This window comes from Diceros bicornis, chromosome 10 (genome assembly GCF_020826845.1).
Source record: "Diceros bicornis minor isolate mBicDic1 chromosome 10, mDicBic1.mat.cur, whole genome shotgun sequence".
NCBI lineage: Eukaryota > Metazoa > Chordata > Mammalia > Perissodactyla > Rhinocerotidae > Diceros > Diceros bicornis.
This window is the reverse complement of record NC_080749.1, coordinates 77,905,967-77,933,328: the sequence shown is the minus strand read 5'-3', so window position 1 is coordinate 77,933,328 and position 27,362 is coordinate 77,905,967. Positions and strand designations below refer to the sequence as shown.

At 40.5% G+C, this 27,362-nt stretch overlaps 1 protein-coding gene across 2 annotated transcripts; it reads left to right on the top strand.

Moving 5' to 3' along the window:
- Positions 1–403: 403 nt before the first annotated feature.
- KCTD18 (potassium channel tetramerization domain containing 18) lies at positions 404–26,102 on the top strand. 2 transcript variants are annotated; one of them, XM_058549534.1, is made up of 7 exons: positions 404–469; positions 3,137–3,370; positions 4,959–5,170; positions 7,300–7,493; positions 8,546–8,640; positions 13,845–13,947; positions 23,665–26,102. In XM_058549534.1, exons 2-7 carry the CDS (start codon positions 3,211–3,213, stop codon positions 24,140–24,142), a joined length of 1,242 nt encoding a protein of 413 aa, XP_058405517.1. In that variant the 5' UTR covers positions 404–469; positions 3,137–3,210; the 3' UTR covers positions 24,143–26,102. The 2 variants fall into 2 exon arrangements, with proteins under 2 accessions (XP_058405517.1, XP_058405518.1); XM_058549535.1 differs by lacking the exon at positions 404–469 and adding an exon at positions 594–1,328.
- The last annotated feature ends 1,260 nt before the right edge of the window (positions 26,103–27,362 follow it).

Sequence of the window (27,362 nt, the reverse complement as noted above, 5' to 3'; positions counted from 1 at the left end):
AAAGCAGCCTCTGAACGGACAACACTGTTCCTCGGAGGTCCAGACCACGTCTCTCTGCCAGGCCTTTCCCCTCCTGCAGGGTACAAAGACCCCTCCGCTCATGCCGATCTCACCGGCACGCCGCGACGGCCGGCGGGACCGGTCCGGGGGGCGGGGCGATGGCTCGGAGGGGCGGGGCCATACAGGGGGTGGGGCGCGGGCGGCCTGGGGGGCGGAGCGAGGGCGCGGGCGGGACCAGATCGGGGGCGGGCCGCTGGGGGCGGGACCAGCCTGTGGGCGGGTCCGGGGCGGGGCCTCCCTCGCTCGGGCGTCGCGCTGCCGTGCCGGGCCGCACGGGGGCGCCGCCGGGGCCGCGCTGCCCGGAGTTACCGGGAGTTGCCGAGAGTTGCCGAGCAGCCGAGGAGGCGCTCACTTCCGCGTCGGGCCCCGCGGCGTCCGGCGGCCGTGCCGAGGGCCGGGCGGGCCGCAGGTCAGTCGGGGAGGCCGCGGAGCCCGCCCCGCCCGTGCGGAGGAGCGGGGCGCCGGGTGGGCCGCGGGCCCGGGAGGCGGCGGGGCGCCCCGAGGAAGGGCCCGGGCCGCGGTGATAACACGGGCGCCCCGGGCTGCAGGCTCGGGCTTCGGGCCGATTGGGGGTCCCCGGGCCGCGGGGAGACCCCGGCCGGGCTTTCTGGTGTCCCAGCCCCTCCCCTTTCGTCCCCCGTCGCGGGAGGAACGCGAGTCTCCTGAGCAGTTTCTCGAAATGGGGCCCCCGGGCGGACTCCGGACCCCTCCTCAGACTTCTGACCCGGACCCTGTGCCGAGGCCCGGAATCTGCATTTGCAGCAAGCGCCCCTGAGGGTTTGATGCAGGTGGTCACAGGACCGCACTTTGGGGACACTTCCCCAGAGGGCAGGGCGCTTCCCACACAGCAGGGAGCCTAAGCGGGTGCATTTGAGGATTGGCCCCGTGACTGGCCTGGGAGTGGTGACGGTCCTCCGCCTCAGGAGAGACTCAGGCAGGGGCTCTCGGGGCTGCTGTGTCCCTGCTGCCGCCAGCAGGGGTCTTCAGACGGGCGGGTGCCGGGTCGGGAGCCTCAGGGGTGAGGCGGTGCTGAGCCAGGCGAGGGGTGCCGCGGGAAGACCTGGAGTGGGTCCTGCTGCCCCGCTGGGGCTGCCTCCGCCGCGTACCCCCCGGGCAGCCCTGGTGGGCCCTGCACACGTCACCCTCTCTTTCCCCAGAGTCCTCGTCTGTCGGTAGGGACAGTAACTCCCGCCCAGTGGGGCTTTGTGTGCCTTAGGTAGTAATGTCTGTCAAGTGTCTCCTACAGTGTCCAGCACAGGAAGCCTGCAGTAAGTGGGAATTACTAAGAGTGATACAGGCCCTGCCTTCCTGGGCCTTACAGTCCCCCAAACCAGGGATTAAACACGGGGGGTGCAGTGTGGACACAGGTACAGAGTATATTTGGGGAACTGTGCAAGTATTCTAACTGGGGGTGCTTGGGAAGTTCAGGCACGTGGTGAGGTTTGCCTGCAGCTTTGAAGAATAGATAGGATTCCAGGGAGCTTTGACTGGGGCAGCATGAACCAGTTCCATTCCGTGCCTCAGAGGTGGTTCTCTCACACAGGACACTGTGGGGCTGCTCCTAGGACTTCTAGGCAGTTCAAGAAGTCACATCCATAAGTGGGTTTTTTTTTTTTTTTTTTTTTTTTTGGTGAGGAAGGTTAGCCCTGAGCTAATATCCATTGCCAGTCTTCCTCTTTTTGCTGAGAAAGACCTGAGTCCTGAGCTAACATCTGTGCCCATCTTCCTCCATTTTATACGTGGGACACGCCACAGCATGGCTTGATGAGTGGTGTGTAGGTCTGTGCCTGGGATCCAGACTCACAAACTCTGGGCCACCGAAGCAGAGCACCTGAACCCAACCACTACACCACCAGGTTGGCCGCCCATAAGTGGGTTTTTGAAGGCTGGACTGTTGGTCCGTAATAGAGTCTGTCCAATGACCATGTTTGACATACATGGCCTTCAACTTAGACTCTGACGGTCTCCTCCCATTTCATTGGAGACTGGCTAAATTGGAGCATCTATGAAAGGATCTTAGTTGATTGCGTAGTAAGCGTGAATTGCCGTGGATGTAGTTGAGCATTTTGAGAGCCATCTTATTCTTGCTGTGAAATGTGCAGATACATTGGGAATACCTTTTTCATCATAGTATTGTTTTAGGTTCCATAGAAACGTCACTGTCACCTGAGGTTCATCTGTCTCCAGAATGGATTAAGAAATCAAATCCTTAAAACTTCCCTAAAGCTTCAGCCATTTTAGAGTGAAGAAGCCAGATGCTTTAGAGGTGTTGTTTGTTGTTCTTCTGGACCAGTCTGGCTACTGGTATACATAGAATTCTGATCTCAGTTGATAAATTATTTATTCTTTAGTTACCTAACTTAAGAATTACAATTACCAACATTAGTAATTTCTGCTCTTATATTTCCTTGAATCTCTAGAGCCAATATCAAGTCCCTCAATATAGACCTAATGGTAAAATTTATATCATTATAGATAATATTTATCATTTATCGAGTGCTTACTCTGCCAGACACTGTTCTATATGCTTTTTATATGTTCTATCAATTATTCCTCTGATAGTCCTTTGAGGTAGGCACCGTTCCTTCTTCGTCATTTTACAGATGAGGAAACAGGCAGAGGATGGTAAGTGTTTGCCCCAGGTCCCAGAGCTGGTAAGTGCTTGAGCCTGGTAGCCCGATTCCATGCTACATGCGATCGCCTCTGCAGGCTAGACAGCTCCCTCAGACTTACTGTAGTTTAAAAAGATATGTGAATGTCGAAGATCATAAACACACCTCACCTGTGCATTATCTTCTTTAGTTCTTGAAACAGTCATTTCAACAGCTATGATTTGGTTGGTAATAGTTTATTATCATTTACAAATCCTCTGAGCCAAAGTTTTCCAGCTTCTCAGCATATCTCAAACTTCTTTCATATTATATAAAATCCTTCAATTCAATATTGTTGAGGAATTTCACTATTGTTCCTCAATAGTGCTGAGGAATCTATTTTAAATCACATTAAAATGTATTTATTTTATTATCTGTTTAGTGTACTCTTGGAAATATCAGTGATGATTGTCTTTTTTTTACAGAGGGGGACTGGGCAGCCATTGTTCTGCAGTTTCTGAAAGTGTTTTGAAACAAAAATTTGTTGTCGCTGGCAGCAATGGAAAGTCAAAAGGCAGAAGAAGAGGCGTTAGATATTCTTCGGCTGAACGTAGGGGGCTGTATTTACACAGCCAGGCGTGAGTCCTTGTGCCGCTTTAAGGACTCGATGCTGGCATCCATGTTCAGTGGTCGTTTTCCTCTAAAAACAGATGAATCAGGTAAATATCTAAAGCCTGTAAGCATGATCATGAATATTATTAAGATAGTCTAGTTTAAATTCCTTGATTTTCTGAATTACAATGGAATGTGTTAGATTAGTATATTAATTACCGAGATCCTTAGGACTGTATGGAGATTGTTTAAGTACACGGAGAAATTAAATACCAGTTTCTAGAATCTATGATGCTGTTGCTAAAAGTTACAAAAAAGCAAATGTGCATAAAGGCCAGCCATGACCTAATTATGGGGATTAATTATATTTTGAAAGTTGTTACATTCATGCAGCTCCATGAGTAAAAGTATTGAGGCTGATTAAATATGTTAGCTTCTCTCTGTGTTCTTCCAGTTAAATGTGTTTCTCTGAGAAAGCTGCCCTCATGGCTGACAAGGCAGTCATTGTGCGTGTAGAATTAGTGTTAAACTTGCGGCCTAGTCTGGGTGTGTAGTCTTGTGTGCTCCCATGGACGCCTGAGAAAATGTCGGGGCAGTCATGTCAGCGACCGTCGGTGACCTGGGGTAGAGGACTGAAAACTGGTGTTTCAGAAGACGCTGTAAAATACAAGGGCAGGGTTCTGGGGCTGCTGTCTCTGCTTCGAGTGCTCTGGGGTTCACTGAACCTACTACTGGTTGTAAAGAAACTTCAGCAACCCAAGTACGGCTTTTTGCACATGTTAGGGGTCTGGGGCTCACACAACCCCCTCTTGCTTCTGTGTTAGAGGAGCGGGATTGAGGAGTCATGAGCCTGAGGGGCTGTTAGCAACCCTGGGTCTTGAGAGACCACTTTGCCAGCTGCAGGGCAGTTGAAAGAATGGAAAACTCTCCAATGGCGGGTGCCCATGGCTTGAGTCCACCTGGGCAGAAAGGTTGCTGGTAAAAGATGGTAAGCAGGGATTGAGTTTTTGTTTTGTTCTCTGCCTCCCAGTTTCACCTTCTTAATCCCTTCTTTTCTCCACTAATCAAAGGAGAAAAGGAATTATTGAGTAACCTCAGAAAGAAGTGTTTTCTTTTTTTTTTTGATTCTGCTAAATTGTCTAAAAAAAAAAGGCTTTTATCATCAAGTAGTACCAGCATAGCATTTCTTTTTTTAAGGTTTACGTTCATACAGTACAAAGGGATTGAGCTAATAAGTCCAAGCTTATGGCATGCCTGGAGCTAAGAAGCCTGAAGCTAATGTGTAGTGTCGCTGACATACAAACACTGGACATGGTAACAAGCACCCCGCATGCCCTCCTCGGGCAGGGACTCCATACACCTTTCCTGGCCCAGCTGGGCTGAGGTTAGGAGTAAGCTTGTTTCTACCAGGAGGCTGAGGTCTCCATGGCTTTTGCAGTGACTGTAGTGGGAATATGGTCATTGCATCCAAAATTCAAAATGGAGCTTAGAATACCTTTTCCTGTATGGTAGGTGAGAATACAGAGGATTACTAAATTTGACTAAACCTGTTTGAACACTAGATATTAACTTTCTTGTGAGAAAGAAACATTTCTAATTGTAGAGGTCCTCAGTCTGATTTTAGTTGGACATGTTGAAGATTTATTGTGGTCATAATGTTTCTCTGTAATCATTTTTGAACTGAATGTCTTCTAGGGGCTTGTGTTATTGACCGAGATGGACATCTATTTAAATACCTTTTGGATTATCTTCACGGAGAAGTTCACCTTCCCACAGATGAGCAAAGCCGTGTTGCTCTGCAGGAAGAGGCTGATTACTTTGGCATCCCTTATCCGTACAGCCTGTCTGACCACTTGGCCAATGAAATGGAGACATATTCTTTAAGGTCAAATATAGAACTTAAAAAGGTCTTGGCATTTTCTTAAGTTTTAAAATATATATATGTATACATATATATATACACATTTATTATGCACAAAGCAATGTGTTATTTTGCATAGCTTGTGTTGTCATATAAGCCAAACATGAGACAGTTTTACTTTTGATAATTTTTGAAGACACATTTGTTAATTACTACTACTCATTTTTTAAGGCCAAAATTCTATTCTAGGAAAGTGTATTATAGCCCCACTCAAAGGTTTATGGAGTTTTTATTCCTCACTGAAGGTTTAACACTTTTTGATGGCTTTTTTTATAGAACTATTCTGCTCTTGAAGTTCTTTTTAAATTAAGAGCCATACTGTAATATGTGAGGGTATAGTGGTATTATTTTGTTTACTGAAATGATCTTTTAAAAGAATGATCATGATAAATGAAAGATTGTATAAAATCTCTTAGCTGATTTAGTGAGTGTAGCAGTTTTTTACTAAGTTAAAACATCAGTTTGATTAATTCACTTGGAGATCTATAAATCTTTTTTTAAGATGCTTCTATTTTAAATCACATTTTAAATATCTTTACATGACTTGAAAAGCTTCATTATTTATTTTTGTCTTATTGATAAGTGTTATATTTGCTATTAATTATATATCTTTGGGCATCTAAGCAAAATATTTTTCCTAGATAACTGTTAATAGTGAAAACTGACCTGAATTGGTTTGAATTCTTTGATTTGGATGTCAGTGTTTAGGAGACAAGTTGACAGTATGGTTATTAGGAGAGCAGCATGAGGAGAAAGTGGATTTGGTTCCAGATCCCTGTCAGGAATTTGCATAATTGTATGGGTTCTGCTACTGAAGTTGTTTATAAATTGAGTTGTCAGTCTTTTGGTGCTGTTCACCCTATCTGCGGAATGGGGCTAAAAAAGCGTGTCTGGAAGGTTGAGGTGGGTTAGCACTCATCTTCTGAAGTCTTCATCTTCAGAGTCTGAAAGCTCTGTAGTCTTTTATTCCTGGTTTGTAGGCAGAAAGGACATAGCAAGCGTACATTCATTCTGTCAGCCAACACATGTTTATTTCAAATGTTTTTGGCATATGGAGTGCTGTTCGAGGGACTGTGTGGAGTGCAAGGAAATACAGCATACAGTTCTTGCCCTTGAACAGTTTATAATATAGTTGGGAATTCTCATAGATGAGCAAGGAAAGTTAAAAACGAATACAGGAGTTGGATAGCAACGTTAAATGAAAATGCAAATCACGATAGGGTCCTGTTTTCATTCACTGAGTCAGTAAGTATTAGGCGTCTCCTTGGTGTCGGGCACTATTCCAGGCACTTGCGATACAAAACAAAACGGACAAAAGTGCCTGTCCTCAGGGTGCTCACAGTGGTAATGCCGTTTCTCCCAAGGAAGGCCCTTGCCACTTCACTGGGTGAAGCCCTCCTGCTGCGTACCCCTTGGCACCTCATAGGTCCACTGGCAACACTTTTTACACTGTGTGCTGACGGCTTATTTAATGTCTGTCTTCTGCATTAGCTATAAACTCTAGGAGGGCTGTGCCCCTATCTCTTGCTCACCATTGTCGCTCTAGGACAATGCTCAGACAGCGCTCGGCACATAGTAGGTACTTAATATTCAAGTGAATGAATGACTGGGTGGATAAATGCCAAATGAATCAGACAGTGTGTATTGAGTTCATATATTCATATCTTTCAATGTAAAAGAACAAGTTAATCTGGTTAACCCATGATTGGATTTGGAGTTAAATAAGCATCAACTATGGGGCTGCCTAGTCAGTAGGTGGTGAAAGGAGGATTGAATCAAATGGGAAATTTGGGAGGAAATAACGGGAAAAGAAAAAGGTCTAACTTTTGGTTATTATATGAACATTTTAAAATTAAAAATGTTGGTAGTGAGGCTATAGGAGGAGGAAATAAAATATAATTTCCATTGAGTGGTACTTTTTGTGATTTGTGCCCCCACCAAATTCACAAATGCATGTGTGGTTTTTAAAGGCATAAAGACTAGGCTGAAATTTATAATCTTTTTATTTCCCTTATGACCAACTGAAATTCCAGCTTTACATGAAAGTAATAGAGCAAATTCATGTTTACTTTACTCCAGAATTAAATTCAAATTTTATATATTTTTTTGCTGCAGGCTTTAACAGACTTCTGTGATTCGTATGGTTTAGTTTGCAATAAACCAACAGTTTGGGTTCTCCACTATCTTAACACGTCTGGTGCAAGCTGCGAGAGTAGAATTATTGGTGTATATTCCACAAAAACTGATGGAACAGATGCTATTGATAAGCAGCTGGGAGGAAGAATTCACAGTAAAAGCATTTTTAAAAGGTATGTCCATATTTAAATATGAAAAGGATCAAAATAAAGTCTTGGTCTCTTCTAAGAGGTGTTATGGAATATGTGGTTGACTAGAAAAGACTCTCAACACCTTTCACGGACAGAGTGAGCCCTTGTAGCTGTCGAGATAGGCCTGCTTTATGAGAAGATTATAGTTAAGACCATTCCACTTATATATAAGCTAAAGGCCATCTATATGGTCTTTTACAGTGGTTCTCAACTGGGAGTGGACATCAGAATCCCCTGAGAGGCTTTCTAAACAATGAAAAGAAAGAAAGAAAAGTCATAGACCTGGGTATCTCCTGTAGACCATAGTCCAGAGGCAGAAACATGGGCCTCAAAGTCAGCAGGCTCCCTGAGTGACCTGTGCCCTAGTGTCCTGTTCTGAGAAATGATAAAGGACTTCCCTGGTTGCTCCTACCGTTAAATTCTGTGACTTGAACATGTTAAATTTGTAAGTGCTATTCTCTTAATATTATTCCTGTAATCTTATTTACACTGGTCAATTCACTTAGCAAATTTTTTTTTAATTCTCTGGGAGATTGGCTTGGGTCATATATTAGTGACTAATGCATGACCACAGGAGCTGGATTTTTCGATGATTAAATGTGTCCTCATTTTCTGAGTTCTTTACGGGCAGGGATGTTTCTGTATAAGATGTAAATGCCTGGCACAGTGCTAGGAAAGTTTTATTCAAAGTTAAATCTTCTCTAACTTTACTGGAGTTAGGTGATCTTTTAGAAAACTTATTTTAAAGATTTGTTGATTTGTCTGCATGGTCTGTACTGTGGAATTAACAAATACTTTACCACAGTAAAAAGAGGTCAAATGTAGGTTAGCATATGAGTATAATATATTATACTCATATAGTATAGAATATAATCTATATTTATATGCTTAGGGGTCACAGAAGAACAACTACTCAATGCCTGCATATTTTTTTCCTTTATTAACAAGCACTTGAGTGTCTATGACATATATATATGCATGCTCATGTTCTCACCTAGATAGTGTATTTTCATTACCTTTTGCAATATTTCTAGAGAGGCGGGAAATAATGTTCAGTACATTTGGAGCTATTATTCAGTAGCAGAATTGAAGAAGATGATGGATGCCTTTGATGCCTGGGAAGGAAAAGGTACAGTACAATTCTTTTATTTCATGGCAGGAGGTAGACTTTTCCTTAATAAGACAAAGTAAGCTCAAATACTGCATTTCTTTTTTTGAGAAAATATTTTTTTGGTGGGTTAAGGTATTTGTCACCTCATAGTAGCATTAAAGCAGTTTACTTACAAACCTTTAAACTCCATGAGTTGCTAGATATTATTGCTAGTTTATAAGTCAGTAACCTAAAATACACTTCTGTTGGTGATGCTTATTTAGTTCAATTAAACAAGAGTTCATTTAGCACCTACGTTGTACCTGGCATTGTCCTAGGAAGTATACCTCTAAATTAAGCATAAAATGTATCATCAAAAAAAAGAGAGAAAATGAAAGTAATGCTGGGGAAGATGTCTAAGGAGCCCTTAGAAAACAGTTAAAGTAATCTTTAAATGCACACTTTGAAATGTGACCATTTTATCAAGCTGCTTAAGTGAGTTGATAATAATAAAGCCGTTTAATGTCCAGTGTGGTAAGTAGTTTGCATTCAGTATCTCTCAGTCCTGAAACAACCCTGAATGCTGTTTACCATTTTATTGATGAGGAAACTGAGTCTTAGGGAGGCCGTGCCACTTGCTGAAGGATCACAGAGGGTTAACTGTTCCATGCCAAAGTATTTTTTTCTTAATTAACAAGCATGTATTGAGTGTCTGTTAGGTGCAAGCCCTATAATAAGTCCTAAAATTGGGTCCAAAGAGAGATAAGACACATCTCACTTCTCAAATGCTCTTGAAAGCTGGTAGAGACAGACATTGCAAGTCACATAGGTTGAATAAAAGGAGAGGAAGAGGCTTTTAAAAACTCTCCATCAGCTGTTCTTCCTTCAGGCGGAGTGCTAGTACCAACCCTTCTTCCTTTCCTCCATTTGCCTCCCTCACTTTTCCTCCTTTTTCTTTTCATATCACACCGCCAAGCATCTAGGATGAAGTGTAATGAAAGAAGTGCTCCTCTCTTTAAAGAGCTTATTATTTTAGATTTAATTGGGCCGGCTCCGTGGCTTAGCGGCTAAGTGCGCGTGCTCCGCTACTGGCAGCCCGGGTTCGGATCCCGGGCACGCACCGATGCACTGCATCTCCGGCCATACTGAGACCGCGTCCCATGTATAGCAACTAGAAAGATGTGCAACTGTGACATACAACTATCTACTGGGGCTTTGGGGAAACAAAAGGGGGAGGATTGGCAATAGATGTTAGCTCAGAGCTGGTCTTCCTCAGCAAAAAGAGGAGGATTAGCATGGATGTTAGCTCAGGGCTGATCTTCCTCACAAAAAAAAAATAAAAAATAAAAAGTTAGATTTAATTGACGTTGAGACACTTAGGCTTAAGTTGAGGAACAAACCCCATGGTGTTCTCTGTGTGTCCTTTTGTGCCTCTAGACTGGCAGGCTGCCCAGGAAGCTTTGAAGGCCCTGGGTGGGCTTCTTTCTCCACTGACTCAGGAAGCTGGAGTGCAGAGCTAGAATCACTGACTTTTACAAAGCGTGCGACTGATTTTAACTTTTTAGAAAGCATGTAATGGAGTATCATTGTTATTTAACAAAGTTCTGGAGGGCCTGTGGAAAGCCGTAAGGCAGGAAACAGAAGTAAGAGACAGAACTATTAGAAGAAGACAGCTATTGTTATTTGTGGGCAATATGTCTTTATAGAAAACCCAAAGAATCAACTAAAGTTATTTTAAATGATGAGTTCAGTAGACTAAACTAGCTGGATACAATATAAGTAAACGAAGATCAGCAGCTTACTTATGATAGACTAATTAGAAATTATAGGGGACAATCCCATTCATGATAGCAATAAACAACAAATAACTAAGACTGCCCTACCAAGAAATGCTTGGGTCTTTTTTGAAGAAAACTGCTAAAATGTATTTATCCACCCATCCATCCATCTATAAAAAAGAAGACATGAAGATTATGGTGAGACATACCATGATCCTGAACGGGAAATCTGAATATCAGTTCTTCTTAGATTAAATTATAGGTTTAACACAATTCCTACCAAAATATCAGTGGAACTCTTGGAAATCTTGAAGAAATGATTCTAAAATTCCTTTGAAAGAGTAAACAGATAAAATAGCCAAGAACATCTTGGGAAATAGAAGTCATTAGTGGGATGAGTCTAACTGTTTGGTAGTAAAAATCCTTTACTAGATCTATAATAATAAAAACAGTGTGTTTCTGGTATAAGAATAGATGCAAAGATCAAGAGGAAATCCCAATAAAGTTACAAGAATAAAAATACTGTGTGATAAGAAAGTATTAAATATCAATGAAAAAAGGATAGATTATTTAATAAGTAATTGAGAAATATGCTTGGGGAGAGAAAACAGAACTTTAGCCTCACATCATTTATCAAAATGATCCCAGGTGGATTTATGAATGAAAAATGAAACTATAATAAACTATAATGAAATGTAAGCAAATAACTGATTTCTCACTAGAGAAAGAAATTATAAGCTTAAAATAAATCATAAAGACAAAGATTAATAAATTTGATTACATAATATTTAATATATTAACCTTAAAACATAAAAAATTATAAAGTTAAAAGACTAATAAAAAACTTGGATAAAAATGTTACATTAACAGACGAAGACTATCCTTAATATAGAGAGGGTTTGTTTAAATTGATTAGAAAATCAACTCAACCCCTACTATAAATAAATCTTCAAGGGTGATGACCATAAAATTCCCAGAAATGGAAACATGTGGCAGAAGGTTCAAACTCATTTTGTCAATGAAATATACATTAAATGAGAACTATTTTTTTATATACCAGACTAGTAAAGATCTCTCATGCATTCTTGGCAGGAGTAAAAATTAATATTACTTTTTTGGGAAATAATTTATCAGTTAGTATATATCAATAGCATCAAAATTGTTCATATTCTTTGACCCAGTAATTCTACTTCTAGAAATCTACTCTAAGGACATAATCAAATGGAGACAAAGGCTTATGAACAGAAATGTTCAATTAAGCATTATTCATAATAGGGAAAAAATAAAAACAACCTAAATGTCTACAATAGAAGGTTAAATACATACTGGCACATCCTTGGGATATAGATGGGATATAGCTATTAAAATTATTTTGAATAATTTTTTACATGGATGAATGCCTGTGATAAAATAGAAATAAGAAATGATAAAATAAGAAATGATCAAAAGCAGGAAACAAAATTAAATGTAAAATGTTTTCAATTATGTGCATATCATATGAATAGAAAAAAGATTGGAATGACATACATCAAAATGTCATGAGCTGTGATTCCTAGTTTTAGGATTAGAAGTGATTTTGATTTTCTTATATATACTTTTCGAAATTTTCCAAGTTTTGTACAATGAATGTGAATTACTTTATAGGCAGGAAAAAGATGAAAGTTTTTAAACAAATTATGGTATATCCACAAAATGTGAATATTACTCGGCAGTAAAAAGAAATGATCATTGATACATATATCAACACGGATGAATCTTCAACCATTGTGCTAAAGAAGCCAGACACAAAAGGCTACACGCTGTATGATTCCATTTAAATGACACTCTGGAAAAGGCAATGCTAGGGAATAGTAGGGAGGGTATTGGCTGCAAAGGGGTACACTGGGACTTTTGGGGTGATAGCAGTGTTCTATATCTTGATTGTGGCTATGGTCACATGACTGTATGCATTTGTCAAAACTTACTGGATTGTATACTTAGAAAGGGTGAATTTTATTTTATGTAAATTATATCTCAGTAAACCTGACCAAAAAAAACTTAATGGATGAGATTTGGAAATGTTTTTGTAGCATGAGTAGGTTTGGGAGCATGATCAAGCAGTTCCAGAAAGTTACTGTCTTAAAATGAGGTCCATAGACTTCTTTGAGTATTGGACATATCTGTTACTATAATAATTTATATGCTCCGCTTGCTAAATTGGTTATTATTACTAGACCTTTAATGATTAAGAAAGAAGATATCAAGTCCGTTCTTGGGACGTAAAGGTTACTTTTTTTTTTAATGCCAAGCCATTTTTATTCAACATCATTCTTTAAGGTTTTTAAATGTGTCTATCTCATTTTTTATGGTCCTTTTTTTAAAAATTGAGGTGAAATTCACATAACATAGAATTAATTAAAGTATACATTTCAGCGGCATTTACTACATTAACAATGTTGTGTAACCACCATGTCTATCTAGTTCCAAAACATTTTCATCATCCCAAAAGGGAACCCAATACTCATTAAGCACTTACTCCCCATTCTGCTCTCCCCTCAGCCCCTGGCAACCACCAGGCTGCTTTCTGTCTCTATGGATTTGCCTGTTCTGGATATTTCATATAAATAGAATCATATAATATATGACCTTTTGTATCTGGCTTCTTTCACTTAGCATAATGTTTTCAAGGTTCATAAGAATATAACTTTCAATCAGAAACATATCAGATTTAAAAATTAAAATGAATTTGACTGGAATCTTGGCCTAACACGTTAACTCAAATTATTCTTGTTTGAAAGGTGCTTATAGGGTAGTGATATCTCATGTTCACATAGTGGTTGCCTCTTACAGGGTACTTCACAAAATTTACCCGATTTGATGGTCACAGTAACCCAGTGAGATAGACAGAGGAAGTGTTAGAACCCCCACTGTCCAATCCTTACACTATTACTGACACTATGACTTATAATAAAGGCACCTAACATCGCTTGAGTGCTTAGTCTGTGCCAGGCCCTGCTCTAAGCAGTTTGCATTTATTTACTCATTTAATCATCACAACAATCCTACGAGGTGTATGTACTATTGTTGTCATCATTTCACAGATGGGATAATTTAGGCACAGAAAAGTTAAGTAACTTTCTCAAGGTCACATGATTAGTGAGTGACAGAAGTGGGATTCAGACCAAGGTAGTCTTGGCTCCAGAGCCTGTACCCTTAACCAGCACACACTCAGCTGCCCAGGGCCCATATAACGACTTGCTGATTGTCGGTGGCAGAGCCAGGGCTGGTAGCCAGCTCTTCTTAGACGCAGGTCATGGCTGCGCCACTACTGGCCTGGCTCTTCGTGGGAGCACTTCCTGTGTGCACCTTTTGTCAAATGGGAGGCATGGACCTGAAACTTTTTCTGGCCAGTCTTATATGAAACAGTGTTGCTGAACCTTCTGCAGTGGACAGTGGCTCTCTTCATTATGTGTTTTTATCTTCCAGGTGTTAGCTACTGGCGGGTGCCCCACGAGCTGATAGAATGCTGGACTCTGGAAGAGCGGCCTTTACTTGGAAGCCTGCGTCACATGGCCCCAGTTCGAAAGAGGTTATCTGTGCTCTGTTGATTTTTTTTTTTTTAATCTGTGGCCTATATTTTTACTGCCTTTATTGGGGAAGTGAATAATGGTTCTTGACCTTACTAAGCTTATTAATCACTCAGATGTGTCAAAGTATAAATCTTGATAAATGCCAAATTACCAAAACTATGTAAAAAGTGGAAACAATTCTGTAAAACTGAGTTATAGTACGTTCTTTTTGGGAGAGTGTGATTTTAAAAATAATAGTGGACACAGTGGGAATGCTGTGGTATTTTTCCCTACAAAAGTGAAATCCTAGGCTTTATTGGCAACGGTCAAAACATTTATTTATTAGATTTAATATTTGAAATTTCCTGTGACTTATTCTCAATTCCTTTCTCCTTTCTATTACCACAAATAGCATTTTTATTTAATGGTATATTCTAGTGTTCTATGAAATTATTAGCATTAAATTCACTTCACGTCTGTGCCTTTTACTCTGTTTTATTTTATTTATTTTTTTGTGTGAGGAAGATCGGCCCTGAGCTAACATCTGCCAATCCTCTTTTTTGCTGAGGAAGACTGGCCTTGGGCTAACATCCATGTCCGTCTTCCTCTGCTTTATATGGGATGCCGCCACAGCGTGGCTTGACAAGCAGTGCATTGGTGTGCGCCTGGGATCCGAACCGGCGAACCTCGGGCTGCCACAGCAGAGCACCCGCACTTAACCGCTTGTGCCACCGGGCTGGCCCCTTTACTGTGTTTTAAATACATTTAAAATCATATTTCTTTTTCATTGTCTCAGTATCATTCATGGCTTTCAGATGTTCTGATTTCTTGATCATCTGTTCTAGAATTTGATTCAATGCCCCTATGGAGTTTCAGACTGCTTTCTTACTTTTGCCCTCTAGATCTTTCATCAGAATGCAGAGAAGTTTATTCAGTTTTTAGTGGTTAATCATCTCTTATTAAAACAGATCTTTTTTCTTAAAGGCCATCATTTTATTATCATTATTTATTTTGTCTTTTGAACTTCTAGTTAGCAAATATTATTTGAGTCTAGAGCAGTGGTTCTCAACTGGGGGCAGTTTCATCCCCCAGGGGATATTTGGCAGTATTTGGAGACACTGTGGGTGGGGGATGCTCCTGGCATCTAGTGGGTAGAGGCCAGGGGTGCTGCTAAACATCCTAGAATGCACAGGGAAGCCCCAACAACAAAGAATTATCCAACCCTAAATGGCAGTAGTGCTGAGGTTGAGAAACCTTGGTCTAGAGTCTAGTGGAAGGTGTGGACAGAAAACAAAGCAAGCAGGAATGGTTTTATGGGGACTCTCCTCTGTGTTAGTTGTCTTTCCTCTGGAATTTTATTAAGCATCACTTTTGATTCATGGATAGGATAATGATAACCAGAAGTACTTGTGAGGTCCTGAAGAACCATCTGACTCACTTGAGAAACTTTAGTTATGTTCAGTAGAGTTTTAGGGTTGAATATATTATATTCACATTCTTTATTACATATGGCCATTTTCAAATCACCATGCTATTATGATCCCATTTCCAAGAATCAGAGTTCACTATGTTATATTTGTCTCTGAAAACACAACAGTGCTGGGTGAGAGGGAGGAGTCTTGGAGGATTGGCATTACATTTCATGTTCAGGAGGTGATCTTGATGAAATGAAACTGATGGCAGCAGTTGGGGGAGCAGGCAAGCTTTTGACAGTGGTGGTTTGACAGTTTTAAGGTCATTTAAAACAATATTCTGTGTGATTTATCCTTCATTTTGTTACTGTGGTATATCACATTGACTGATTTGCAGATGTTGAACCATCTTTGATCCCAGGAATAAATCCTACTTGATCTTAGTGTATGATCCTTTTAATGTACTGTTGAATTTGGTTTGATAATATTTTGTTGAGGATTTTGCATGTATGTTCAGCAGGGATATTGGCCTGTAATTTTCTTTTCTTGTGGCATCCTTGTCTGGTTTTGGTATCAGGGTAATGCTGGCCTTGTAAAATTAGTTTGGACGAGTTCCCTCCTTTTCTGTTTCTTGGAAGAGTTTGAGAAGGATAAGTATTAATTCTTCTTTGAATGTTTGGTAGAATTCACCAGGGAAGCCGTCCGGTCCTGGACTTTTGTTTTTCGGTAGGTTTTTACTAGCAGTCTGTCTGTTCAGATTTTCTATTTCATCATGGTTCAGTCTTGGTAGGTTGTATGTTTTTAGGAATTGATCTGTTTCTTCTAGGTTGTCCAATTTGTTGGCATATAATTGTTTATAGTAGTCTCTTATGATCCTTTGTATTTCTGTGGTATCAGTTGTAATACCACTCTTTCATTTCTGATTCTATTCACTTGAGTCCTCTCTCATTTTTTCTTGATGAATCTAGCTAAAGGTTTGTCAATTTTGTTTATCTTTTCAAAGAATCAGCTCTTAGTTTCACTGATGTTTTCTATTCTTTTTTGTCTATATTTCATTTATTTCTGCTCTAATCTTTGTTATTTCCTTCCTTCTACTAACTTTGGGCCTCATTTGTTCTTTTTCTAGTTCCTTGAGGTGTAAAGTTAAGTTGTTTATTTGAGACTTTTCTCTATTTGAGGTAGGCGTTTGTCACTGTGAACTTCACTGTTAACTTCCCTCTTAGAACTGCTTTTGCTACATCCCATAAATTTTGATATGTTACATTTCCATTTTTATTTGTCTCAAGGTATTTTTTTTATTTCTCTTTTGATTTCTTCTTTGACCCACTGGTTGTTCAGTAGCATATTGTTTAATCTTCACATATTTGTGAATTTTCCCGTTTTCTTTGTGTAATTAATTTCTCATTTCATACCATTGTGGCTGGAAAAGATGCTTGATATGATTTTGGTCCTCTTATATTTATTAAGACTTGTTTTGTGGTCTAATGTATGCTCTATCTTGGAGAATGTTCCATGTGCACTTGACAAGAATGTGTATTCTGATAGTTTTGGATGGAATGTTCTTTATATATCTATTAAGTCCATCTGGTCTAATGTGTCATGTAAAGCAATGTTTCCTTACTGATTTTCTGTCTGGATGATCTATCCATTGATGTAAGTGGGGTATTAAAGTCCTCCACTATTATTGTATTGCTGTCTGTTTCTCTCTTTAGGTCTGTTAATATTTGCTTTGTATATTTAGGTGCTTCTATGTTGGGTACATAAATATTTACAAGTGTTATATCCTCTTGTTGGATTGACTCCTTTATCATTAGGTAATGCTCTTCTTTGTCTCTTTTATTACAGTCTTTGTTTTAAAGTCTAATTTGTGTGATGTAAGTATAGCTACTCCAGCTTTCTTTTGGTTTTCATTTGCATGGAATGTCTTTTTCCACCCCTTCACTTTCAGTCTGTGTGTGTCCTTACATCTAAAGTGAGTCTTATGGAGGCAGCATATCGATGAGTCTTGTTTTTTTATCCATTCAGCCACTCTATATCTTTTGATTGGAGAATTTAGTCCATTTACATTTAAAGTAATTATTGATAGGTACGTGCTTATTTCCATTTTATTAATTGTTTTCTGGCTGTTTTTGTAGCTCCTCTCTGTTCTTTTCTTCTATTCTTGCTCTATTCCTTTGTGGTTTGATGATTTTCTTTAGTGGTATGCTTAGATTCCTTTCTATTTATCTTTTGTGTATTTATTATAGGTTTTTGCTTTGTGGTTACCATGAGGCTTACATGAGGCTTATCTATAACAGTCTATTTTAAGTTTGATCCCATTCTAAAGCTCAACATTTTTACTTTCTTCCCCCACATTTTATATTTTTGATGTCATATTTTACATCTTTTTATCTTGTGTATCCCTTAACTAATTTTTATTATAATCATAGTTATTTTTACTGCTTTTGTCTTTTAACCTTCATACTAGTTTTATAAGTAATTAATCCCCTACTTTTACTATATATTTACCTTTCCAGTGAGATTTATTCTTTCGTATGTGTTCTGGTTACTAATTAGCACCCTTTCTTTTCAGCTTAAAGAAGTCCCTTTAATGTTTCGTGTAATGCTGGTTTAGTGGTGATGAACTCCTTTAGCTTTTGTTTGTCTGGAAAACAGTTTATCTCTCCTTCAATTCTGAATAATAACTTTGCCAGTATTCTTGGTTAGATGTTTTTTTCTTTCAGCAATTTCAATATATTGTGCCACTTCCTTCTGTCCTGCCAAATTTCTGCTGAAAAACCTAGTGCAAGTTTTCTAAGGGTTCCCTTGTATGTATGTGACAAGTTGTTTTTCTCTTACTGCTTTTAAGATTCTCTCCTTGTCTTTAACTTCTGACATTTTAATTATAATGTGTCTTGGTGTGGGTCTCTTTGGGTTCATCTTATTTGAAACTCTCTGGGCTTCCTGGATCTGAATGTCTGTTTCCTTCCCCAGGTTAGAGAAGTTTTCAGCCATTATTTCTTCAAGTAAGATTTCTACCCTTTTCTCTCTCTCTTCTTCTGGGAGCCTTCTAATGTGAATGTTAGTCCATTTGATGTTTCCTCATAAGTCCCTTAAGCTGTCTTCACTTTTTTCTTTCCTTTTTTTTTCCAGCTCTGATTGGGTGAGTTCCATTGCCGTGTCTTCAGGTTCACTGATCCTTTCTTCTGTTTCCTGTAGAGTCTCCTGTTGAACCCCTCTTGTGTGTTTTTTAGTTCAGTTATTCTTCAGCTCTGTGACTTCTATTTGGTACTTTCTTATATTTTCCATCTCTTTGCTGAAGTTTTCACTGTGTTCACCAGTCTTCTGCCCAGTTTGGTGAGCATCTTTATGACCATTACTTTTGACTTTTTATCAGGTAAATTACTTATCTCCATTTCATTAAGGTTTTTTTTGAGTTTTTATCTTGTTCATTAATTTGGAACATATTCTTCTATTTCTTAATTTTGCTTGATTCTCTGTGTCGGTTTCTATATAGTAGATGAAACAACAAGGAGTGGCCTCACGTAGGAGATGAACCTTGTCATTCTACCCTGCCCCACCTCTTGGTGGTCTCTCAAACCTCTGTGCTTGTCCAAGCAGCCTATTATATTTTTAATAGCTCCCAATCATTGAGGATGTGCCAAGACCTGTCAGTGTCCCAAAGGGGAGGCTCTCAGCACCTAGATTCAGGCTGACTGGAAGCCAGAGCCTCAGGCAGCAGCTTTTAAAGGTATGCAAATATATACAGTCCTGTGGGACCACAAGTGTAAGCCCAGCTGGCCATCAGAGCCAGGCAACATGGAAGTGTCCCCTGGGCAACATTTGCAAAAATCTGGGCTTCAGCCGAGTGTATAAGCTCTTTCCTGGAAGATACTGGTGAGCTCTAGCAAGGCGGAGGGAGAGCACCAAGCTGGCATCCACAGCCTGTGTTCCTTGAGAGCAGCTGTGTAGGCCAGTAAATGTGTGCCAGACCTGAAGCCTAACCCTCAGGGCAAAGCTCCAGAACAAACAAAGAGGCCTCCTTCACAGAAAGGCTAGGGGGCGTGCTGCTGTCTGTGCAGTGCCCTGGGGGTGCTAGCCTGTCAAGAACTGTCCCTCTGATTGCCAGAGTCTTATGGGACCCAGGAATGCAAGCCCCCCAGCCGCCATAGTCAGGTGATCAAAGGGTGTCCCCTGAGCAGCAGTTGCAAAAACTGGGACACCGTATGTAAAAACCAGGGCACCAGATGCATGTAAAGCTCCCCTCCAGGAGACACCGGTGCTCTGGAGTATGGCAGAGGGTGAGTGCGAAGATGACCCCTGCCAGTCTCCATCCCCAGAAAGTATTCCAACAGGCTCATAGAAGTGTGTGTTAAATGAGATGCCTGCCCCTCAGTCTGGTGACTTCATGTAAGTAGGTGACCCTCGTTTATTTTAAGTCTGGTGTGATTGGCTGCCTCTGAGCTGGGCCCTGGAGCAGGTGAGTCCAAGTGCATGAGCCCTTTAAGAGCCTTTTCTCAGATCACTATAGTCTTGTAGGTCTTGGGACACAAGCCCCTTTGGTTTTCAAAGTTAGATGTTTTGGAGGCTCTTCTCTCAAGGCCATGTCTTAAAAGTTGAGGTGCCTGATGTGGGGCTTGAACCCTTCACTCCTCAGGGAGATGCTCTGGGTTTTAAGTTCCCTCCCAGTTGTGAGTTGCTGCGCTGTGTTGGGGTTTATGGCGAGATTGTGTTCCAGCCTCTTCTACTGACTTCGATGTTGTTTTCTACTTATTTGCCTGATGTGTAGTCGTCACTCAGCCGGCTTTTAGGTTTTTTAAGGAGGAAGTTGTTCCATATGTAGCTGAGACTCAGTGTGTCCATGGGAGGAGGTGAGTTCAGGATCTTCCTACATTGCCATCTTGACCTGGAAGCAGTCTATCATATCATATCAAAAAATCATATGATTATCTCAGTGTATGCAGAAAAAGCATTTGACAAAATTCAACATCCATTTATGATAAAAACTCTTAACGAAGAGGGTATAGAGGGAATGTACCTCAACATAATAAGGCCATATATGACAAGCCCACAGCTAACATCATCCTCAATGGTGAAAAGCTGATAGCTTTTCTTTTAAGATCAGGAACAAGACAAGGATGCTCACTCTTATCACTTTTATTCAAGATAGTGTTGGAAGTCTTAGCCAGAACAATTAGGCAAGAAAAAGAAATAAAAGGCATCCAAATTGGAAAGGAAGAACTAAGACTGTTCTTATTTGCAGATAACATGTTATTATATATAGAAAACCCTAAAGACTCCATCAAAAAACCGTTCGAACTCCATAAATGAATTCCATAAAGTTGCAGGATACAAAATCAATACACAAAAAATCTGTTGTGTTTATATATACTAATAATGAACTGTTAGAAAGAGAAATTAAGAAAACAATCCTATTTACAATTGCATAAAAAAGAATAAAATACGTAGGGATAAATTTAACCAAGGAGGTGAAAAACCTGTATATTGAAAACAACAAAACATGAAAGAAATTGAAGAAGACACAAATAAATGGAAAAATATTCCATGCTCATGGATTCAAAGAATTAATATTGCTAAAATGTTTTAACACCCAAAGCAATATACAGATTCAATGCAATCCCTATCAAAATTCCAATGGCATTTTTCACAGCAATAGAACAAACAATCCTAAAATTTGTATGGAACCACAAAAGATCCCAAATAGCCAAAGCAGTCTTGAGAAAGAAGAACAAAGCTGGAGGCATCATGCTCCCTGATTTCAAACTATATTACAAATCCCTAGTAATCAAAACAGTATGGTATTGGCACAAAAACAGACATATGGATCAATGGAACTGAATAGAGAGCCCAGAAATAAACCCATGCATATATGGTCAACTAATTTATGACAAAGGAGCCGAGAATATACAATGGGGAAAGGACAGTCTCTTCACTAAATGGTGTTGGGAAAATTGGACCACTATCTTACACCATACACAAAAATTAACTCATAAGACCTGAAACCATAAAAGTCCTAGAAGAAAACAGAGGTGGTAAGCTCCTTGACATAGTCTTGGCAGTGATTTTTTTTTGGATTTGACACCAAAAGCAAAGGCAACAAAAGCAAAAATAAAAAAGTGAGACAACATCAAACTGAAAAGCTTCTGCACAGCAAAGGAGATAGTCAACAAAATGAAAAGGCACCCTATTGAATGGGAGAAAATATGTGCAAATCATATATCTGATAAGGGGCTAATATCTAAAATATACATAAAGTACTCATACAACTCAACAGTAAAGAAAACAAACAATCCTATTAAAAAATGGGCAGAGAATCTGAATAGAAATTTTTCCAAAGAAGACAGATTGGAATTCCATTGACAGGTGGCCCATAGGTGCAATCAAGATGCTCAACATCATTAATCATCAGGAAAATGCCTCCAAACCACGTGAGGTATCACCTCACACCTGTTAGAATGGTTATTATCAAAAAAACAGGAAATGAGTATTGGTGAGGATGTAGACAAAAGGGAACCTTTGTGTACTGTGGGTGGGAATGCAAATTGGTATAGCTACTGTAGAAAACAGTATGGAGGTTCTTAGAAAAATTAGAAGTTTGGAGCCGGTCTAGTGGCATAGTGGTTAAGTTTGTGTGCTCTGCTTCGGCGGCCCAGGGTTCGCGGGTTTGGATCCCGGGTGTGGACCTACACACTGCTCATCAAGCCATACTGTGGCGGTGTGCCACATACAAAATAGAGAAGGATTGGCACAGATGTTAGCTCAGGGACAACAGTCTTCCTCATTGGCAACAGATGTTAGCTCAGGGCCAATCTTCCTCAGCAAAAAAAAAAAAAAAATGACAAGTAGAACTACCATATGATCCAGCAATTCCACTTCTGGGTATTTATCCAAAGAAAATGAAAACACTATCTCAAAAAAGATATATGCACCCCCGTGTTCATTGCAGCATTATTTACAATAGCCAAGATATGGAAACAACCTAAGTATCCATCAATGGATGGTAAAGAGATAAAGAGATTGTGATATATATATATGTGTGGGTGTATATATATATATAGCCATAAAAAAGTGAAATCTTGCCGTTTGTGACAACATGGATGGACTTTGAGGGCATTATGCTAAGTGAAATAAGTCAGACAGAGAAAGACAAATACCATGTGATCTCCGATCTCTCTGATATATGAAATCTAAAAAAAAAAACACAAAACCAAGCTCATAGATACAGAGAACAGATTGGTGGTTTCCAGAGGCAGGGGGTTGGGGGTGGTTGGAGAAATAGACCAACAATTTTTTTTTTAGTTTAAATAAATTGAAAAAAAAATAAACAACGTTCCCCCTTTAGGCTTTTTTTAAAACTTTATTTTTTTTTTGTGAGGAAGATCAGCCCTGAGCTAACATCTATTGCCAGTCCTCCTCCTTCTCTTCCCTTTTTCTCCCCAAAGCCCCAGTAGATAGTTGTATGTCGTAGTTGCACATCCTGCTAGTTGCTGTATGTGGGACACGGCCTCAGCATGGCCGGACAGGCGGTGCGTCCGTAGGCCCCTGGATCCGAACCCGGGCCGCCAGTAGCGGAGTGCACACACTTAACTGCTAAGCCACAAGGCCGGCCCCCCCCTTTAGGCTTTTTATAATGAATGGCAAACAGTTCAGGAATCTTTGAAGGTTTGTCCAAGACTTCTCAAATTCAAAAAGCATCTAACTATACCGTAGGTTTGACCATTCTAGCAGTTCCCAAAGTGTGTTCCATAGAATGCTAATGTTACTGGGTGCCAAAGGCTGCATTACAGAATGATTGGGAAATATGGGTCTAACAAAGTGAAACAGGTGTCTCCTATAGGCCTTCTGAGAACCTCTAATTTGTTGATATAGCTTTTAAAGCTTCAAGAGGAGAATAAAATATGCAGTAATGTTCCTCAAGTTTATTTGAGTGTGAAACCCTTTTTTCCTCAGTAAATGTCTTGAAGCTGCTGTTGTGGGAAAAACGACCTGGGATTTTCCTGGTTATCCTCTGGATCACATGAGGATTCTTGGGAACAGAGTGATATGCTGTATAATTCTAGTGTAACACTCCAACTTTTAACTTGTTGGGATTAACATTGTGTGCTTTTAAAAGAGTTGGTATGCAAATTGAAACAATCTTTTATAAACTTGGTAATTTACTTACTGACCTTGGTGGGAGATGAGAGATGAGGGAGGTTGATACCTCTAAATCTCTTGACTCAAATTCTTGAGGAAAACCTTTTAATTGCCCCGACGGTAAACTTTGGGGACGTTTGTATTAGTTACTGACCGTCTAAATGCTGACAGTGACTTCTGTATTTACAGGCGACTGATGGCGTTCAGTGAAGAGGAGGAGGAAGGCGTGAACTGTAAGACTGGTCCTAAGCCTGTCCGATTTGTGGGCCCTTCCACCAGCACCCAAATTAAAGTCAAGAACTCGGCTTCAGTCCGGGTGTCTCCAGCCAGAAGCCCCCAGGCCTGGTCCCGGACGCCCGGGAACCGGGCTCCCGGCGCGAAGGCATCGCAGCGCCCCGCACCGTCCCCGGCCCCTGCCGCGGTGGGCACTGCGGGGCCCGGGCATTCCCAGGCTTCCCCTGGGTCCGCGAGTGCTGAAAACGGAGCCGCGCACCCACCTCCGGCCAAGGTTCTGCTCGCGGACAAGAGGGCCACCCCGCACCGAGTGATCAAGCTGAAGCGGACCCCGCTGGGCACTGCAGCCCGGCCCGCAGGGCCCCCGCCGCCCCCCGGAATCCCCGGCGCCTTGGGCGATAGGACTGAAAACGGGCCGGACAAGACTGACTGACGGCGACGGTGGACTCACGACGCCTTGTTTGCCTTCCGGAGCCTCCAGGCCGCGTGCTTTCGACGGAGGAGAGGTGACACTTGGTTCTTCTGTGGGGTGATTACGGGACAAGCGAGCCATTCGGGCAGGAACGGAGCGGCGAGACTAAGTGGTTGGGCCTGTATTTACTTCTCATTCTCCCAGCTTTTAAATGATTATTTGTCTAGGGACAGTTTGAATTTCAGGTTTTTAATTTGTTTTTTTCATGGTTCATTGGTATTAAGGCCACAGCACAGCACAGCAAAATCACCACTAGAAAAGTCCACGTTGTTGCCGAAATAATTACAGACTTGAGGCACTTTTATAGACACTCACTACAGCCCAGGGATGGGAGTGGGGTCTGGGGAAGGAGAGGGGTGGAGTTAGTGCTCTCCCACAGCCTGAGAGGTTGCAGAGAAGGTAGCTCAGGGTGCACTGCCCACAGGTGCCTCTCCGTCTCCAAAGGCACGTTGGAAAGGGAGGTTGGAGGAGAGAAGACAGGGGTTTGAGATCACACTTTGACTCGCACTCAATTGAGCGATTTTCTCTCCTAGATTAGCTTTTCTCACTCTTTTCCATTAGCGGATTTATTTATAGGTCACAAGGAGATTTCTTGGGATGAGAACTATATAACATGTCTTCAGAAAGAATTGTTAAAATATTTTATTTTAATTTGAATAGTGAAGTTTTGAAAGTATTCTGAAAAAGAGAAGTTAAAAGTTTAACTTTTTAACTACAGTTAATATTTGTTTTTCAGAAATGACCATTGAAGTGTCATTCTGATTATACAATATGATTTTTTATGTGTAAATTTCCCCATAACTTGAATTTAATATTTTTAAACAAAATATTTTGATTAATCCTCTATTTTTTCACAGCTATTCAGTTGTATATGTTTATTCTTAACATGTTATGTTTATAATTGGATCACATATTTCTGCCTTCAGAGAGCAGTATGCCTTCAGTGTGTTAAAAATAAGTTGATAAAGCAGGGTACTTTTTATTCAATGCCTATCATTGCACTTGCATTGCTTTGAAAGAGTAAGGTAAATATCCTCAAAACATTACTTTTTACAAAATAAAGTAAAACTTTTTCATAAAAAGTGACATTTTCTATGACTGTACTTATTTTTAAACCTTGGAGACCTTTAGTATTTTGAAAGCTTCTTTGTTTATATAGGATATTTGTTTCTGCTTACGAAATTGCTTTCTTGTCTAGATAATGTATGAAGTAAGTAAACCAATTTTAGACAGCTATCCAAATACCAACAGCCTTTTAAAATGGGTGGTTTATTTGGCTAGAATAAGTGAATATTTCACTGAACATTCATGAAGACATTCCCCTGTGGAATGAGTGAAATATTCAGTCACCTTGAAAAATACTATTATGAGAATCCAGGCTTTCTTAAAAGCAAAGACCATACTGAATTTTGAGGACTTCCAATTAGGGCATTAGTATTGCTTGATTTAGGACATTTTGAATTGCTGATTCACGTAAGAAAATTTTCCACTAATAAGCATATAATGTGTATTTTATACATGATAACTGTTTATCTGGAAAGGAAACATGTTGAAGATTAATCGTGGTGATTCAGTCAACAGCCTGCATTTCTTTGCTTCAATAGTTTAAGGGAAGGCCATGTAGCACAGTTAGCCTTTATAACAAGAGAGTTTTTGGAGTAACTACTGGGCTGTGGTGCAGCTGAGGTGGAAAGGGACAAACAGTCCCTTATGAGTATCAGGAGGCAAAGTCAAATTTAGAATGTTAGAATCTGTGTGTTGAAATCTGGTTTGCCCTGATTAAAACGGGTTAGTTATGTCGTGGAGAGCCCGAGGCTGGCCATGGGGACACACTGAAGGATTTGTTTCGCTTATATGTTTAAATAATAAGTTTTTGTTTCATTATTGCCTTATATTATAGTTTATAAAGTATTTTCATATATTTTTTCATTGTGTTCATTTTGCTTTTTAGTTTCAGAACAACATAATGAAGGTAGTCTTTCCCAGTTCTTTAAAGATCAAGAAAATGAGGTCCAGCCAAGTTAAGGCTATACAATAATGACCCCCACCCCGCCCAGCACACACACACATTTAGCCCCATAATCTGATTTCCACAGAATGACACAGCATCACTGATCAAAGGAAAAGCTAGAGGGAGGAAGCAGACGTAAAAGTGTGAATTTGTTGAATATTTAAAGTTTTTCAGCAGGAAGGTATTAAAGTATTGGGTTACATCTGTCTCCTACTAGAGAGGGACTCCGTGCCTCTGTGTCTGCAATGCCTGGTACACAGTAGATCTTCAGTAAATTTCTGAAGTTAGGGCAGCCCTCCCCACCCCCCTGACCCCGCCTCCAAGTTATTTTAGAAAGTGTATCTGGTGGCATTCTTCAGGGGGTGCAGAAACTGTTTCCGACCTTGGGGAGTTTATATTGTCAGAACAAAGGAGGTGCCAGTGGAAGTGCCTTAGTATTGCTGATGACCACAATTACCGTTAGTAATGACCGTAACAGTTCTGGAACTTGTCAAGTTGTTTTAAGTAATTCAGAGCCCTGGATCACGAGATCCCAGAGAGGTCTGGCGGATGCTGCCTGACTCCTGAGATAGGAAAGCAGCAGTTTGGCCTCGCCCCTCCTGCCTAAGCGCTCCTGCTAGAATTGCTGATGCAATTTCTTTTTCATTCACAGACTAAATCCTATTGATTCGTTAGCAAGTGCTAACATTGAAAAAATCGTTGACTCACTTCCTAGTCTATGGTTAAATACAGTATAATTACTATCCAGCTCCACCTTGATTTTTTTTTGTGTGTGAGGAAGATCAGCCCTGAGCTAACATCCATGCCAATCCTCCTCTTTTTGCTGAGAAAGACTGGCCCTGGGCTAACATCCGTGCCCATCTTCCTCCACTTTATATGGGAGGCCACCACAGCGTGGCCTGACAAGTGGTGCATCTGTGCGCGCCTGGGATCCGAACCCGGGCCGCCAGCAGTGGAGCGCATGCACCTAACGGCTACGCCACAGGGCCAGCCCTGCTGCCTTGATTTTTAAAGAAGGAATTAACATGCAAGCATATTTGGATATTCCTGAGAAATTGTTCCTAGAGAATTTTGATTTAAATAGCATTTTGAATGTGCACAAAGACTCGTGGAGGTAAATTGTTCTGTAACGGGAAGAATGCTAACATTTACATGAACACGAGGCTGCTT

Excerpts from the sequence above, each read along its gene's own strand:
- KCTD18 (XM_058549534.1), top strand. The coding sequence starts at position 3,211 with ATGGAAAGTCAAAAGGCAGAAGAAGAGGCGTTAGATATTCTTCGGCTG. Across the intron at positions 3,371-4,958 it reads TCTAAAAACAGATGAATCAG|GGGCTTGTGTTATTGACCGA; the intron begins GTAAATATCTAA and ends AATGTCTTCTAG. Across the intron at positions 7,494-8,545 it reads AGTAAAAGCATTTTTAAAAG|AGAGGCGGGAAATAATGTTC; the intron begins GTATGTCCATAT and ends CAATATTTCTAG.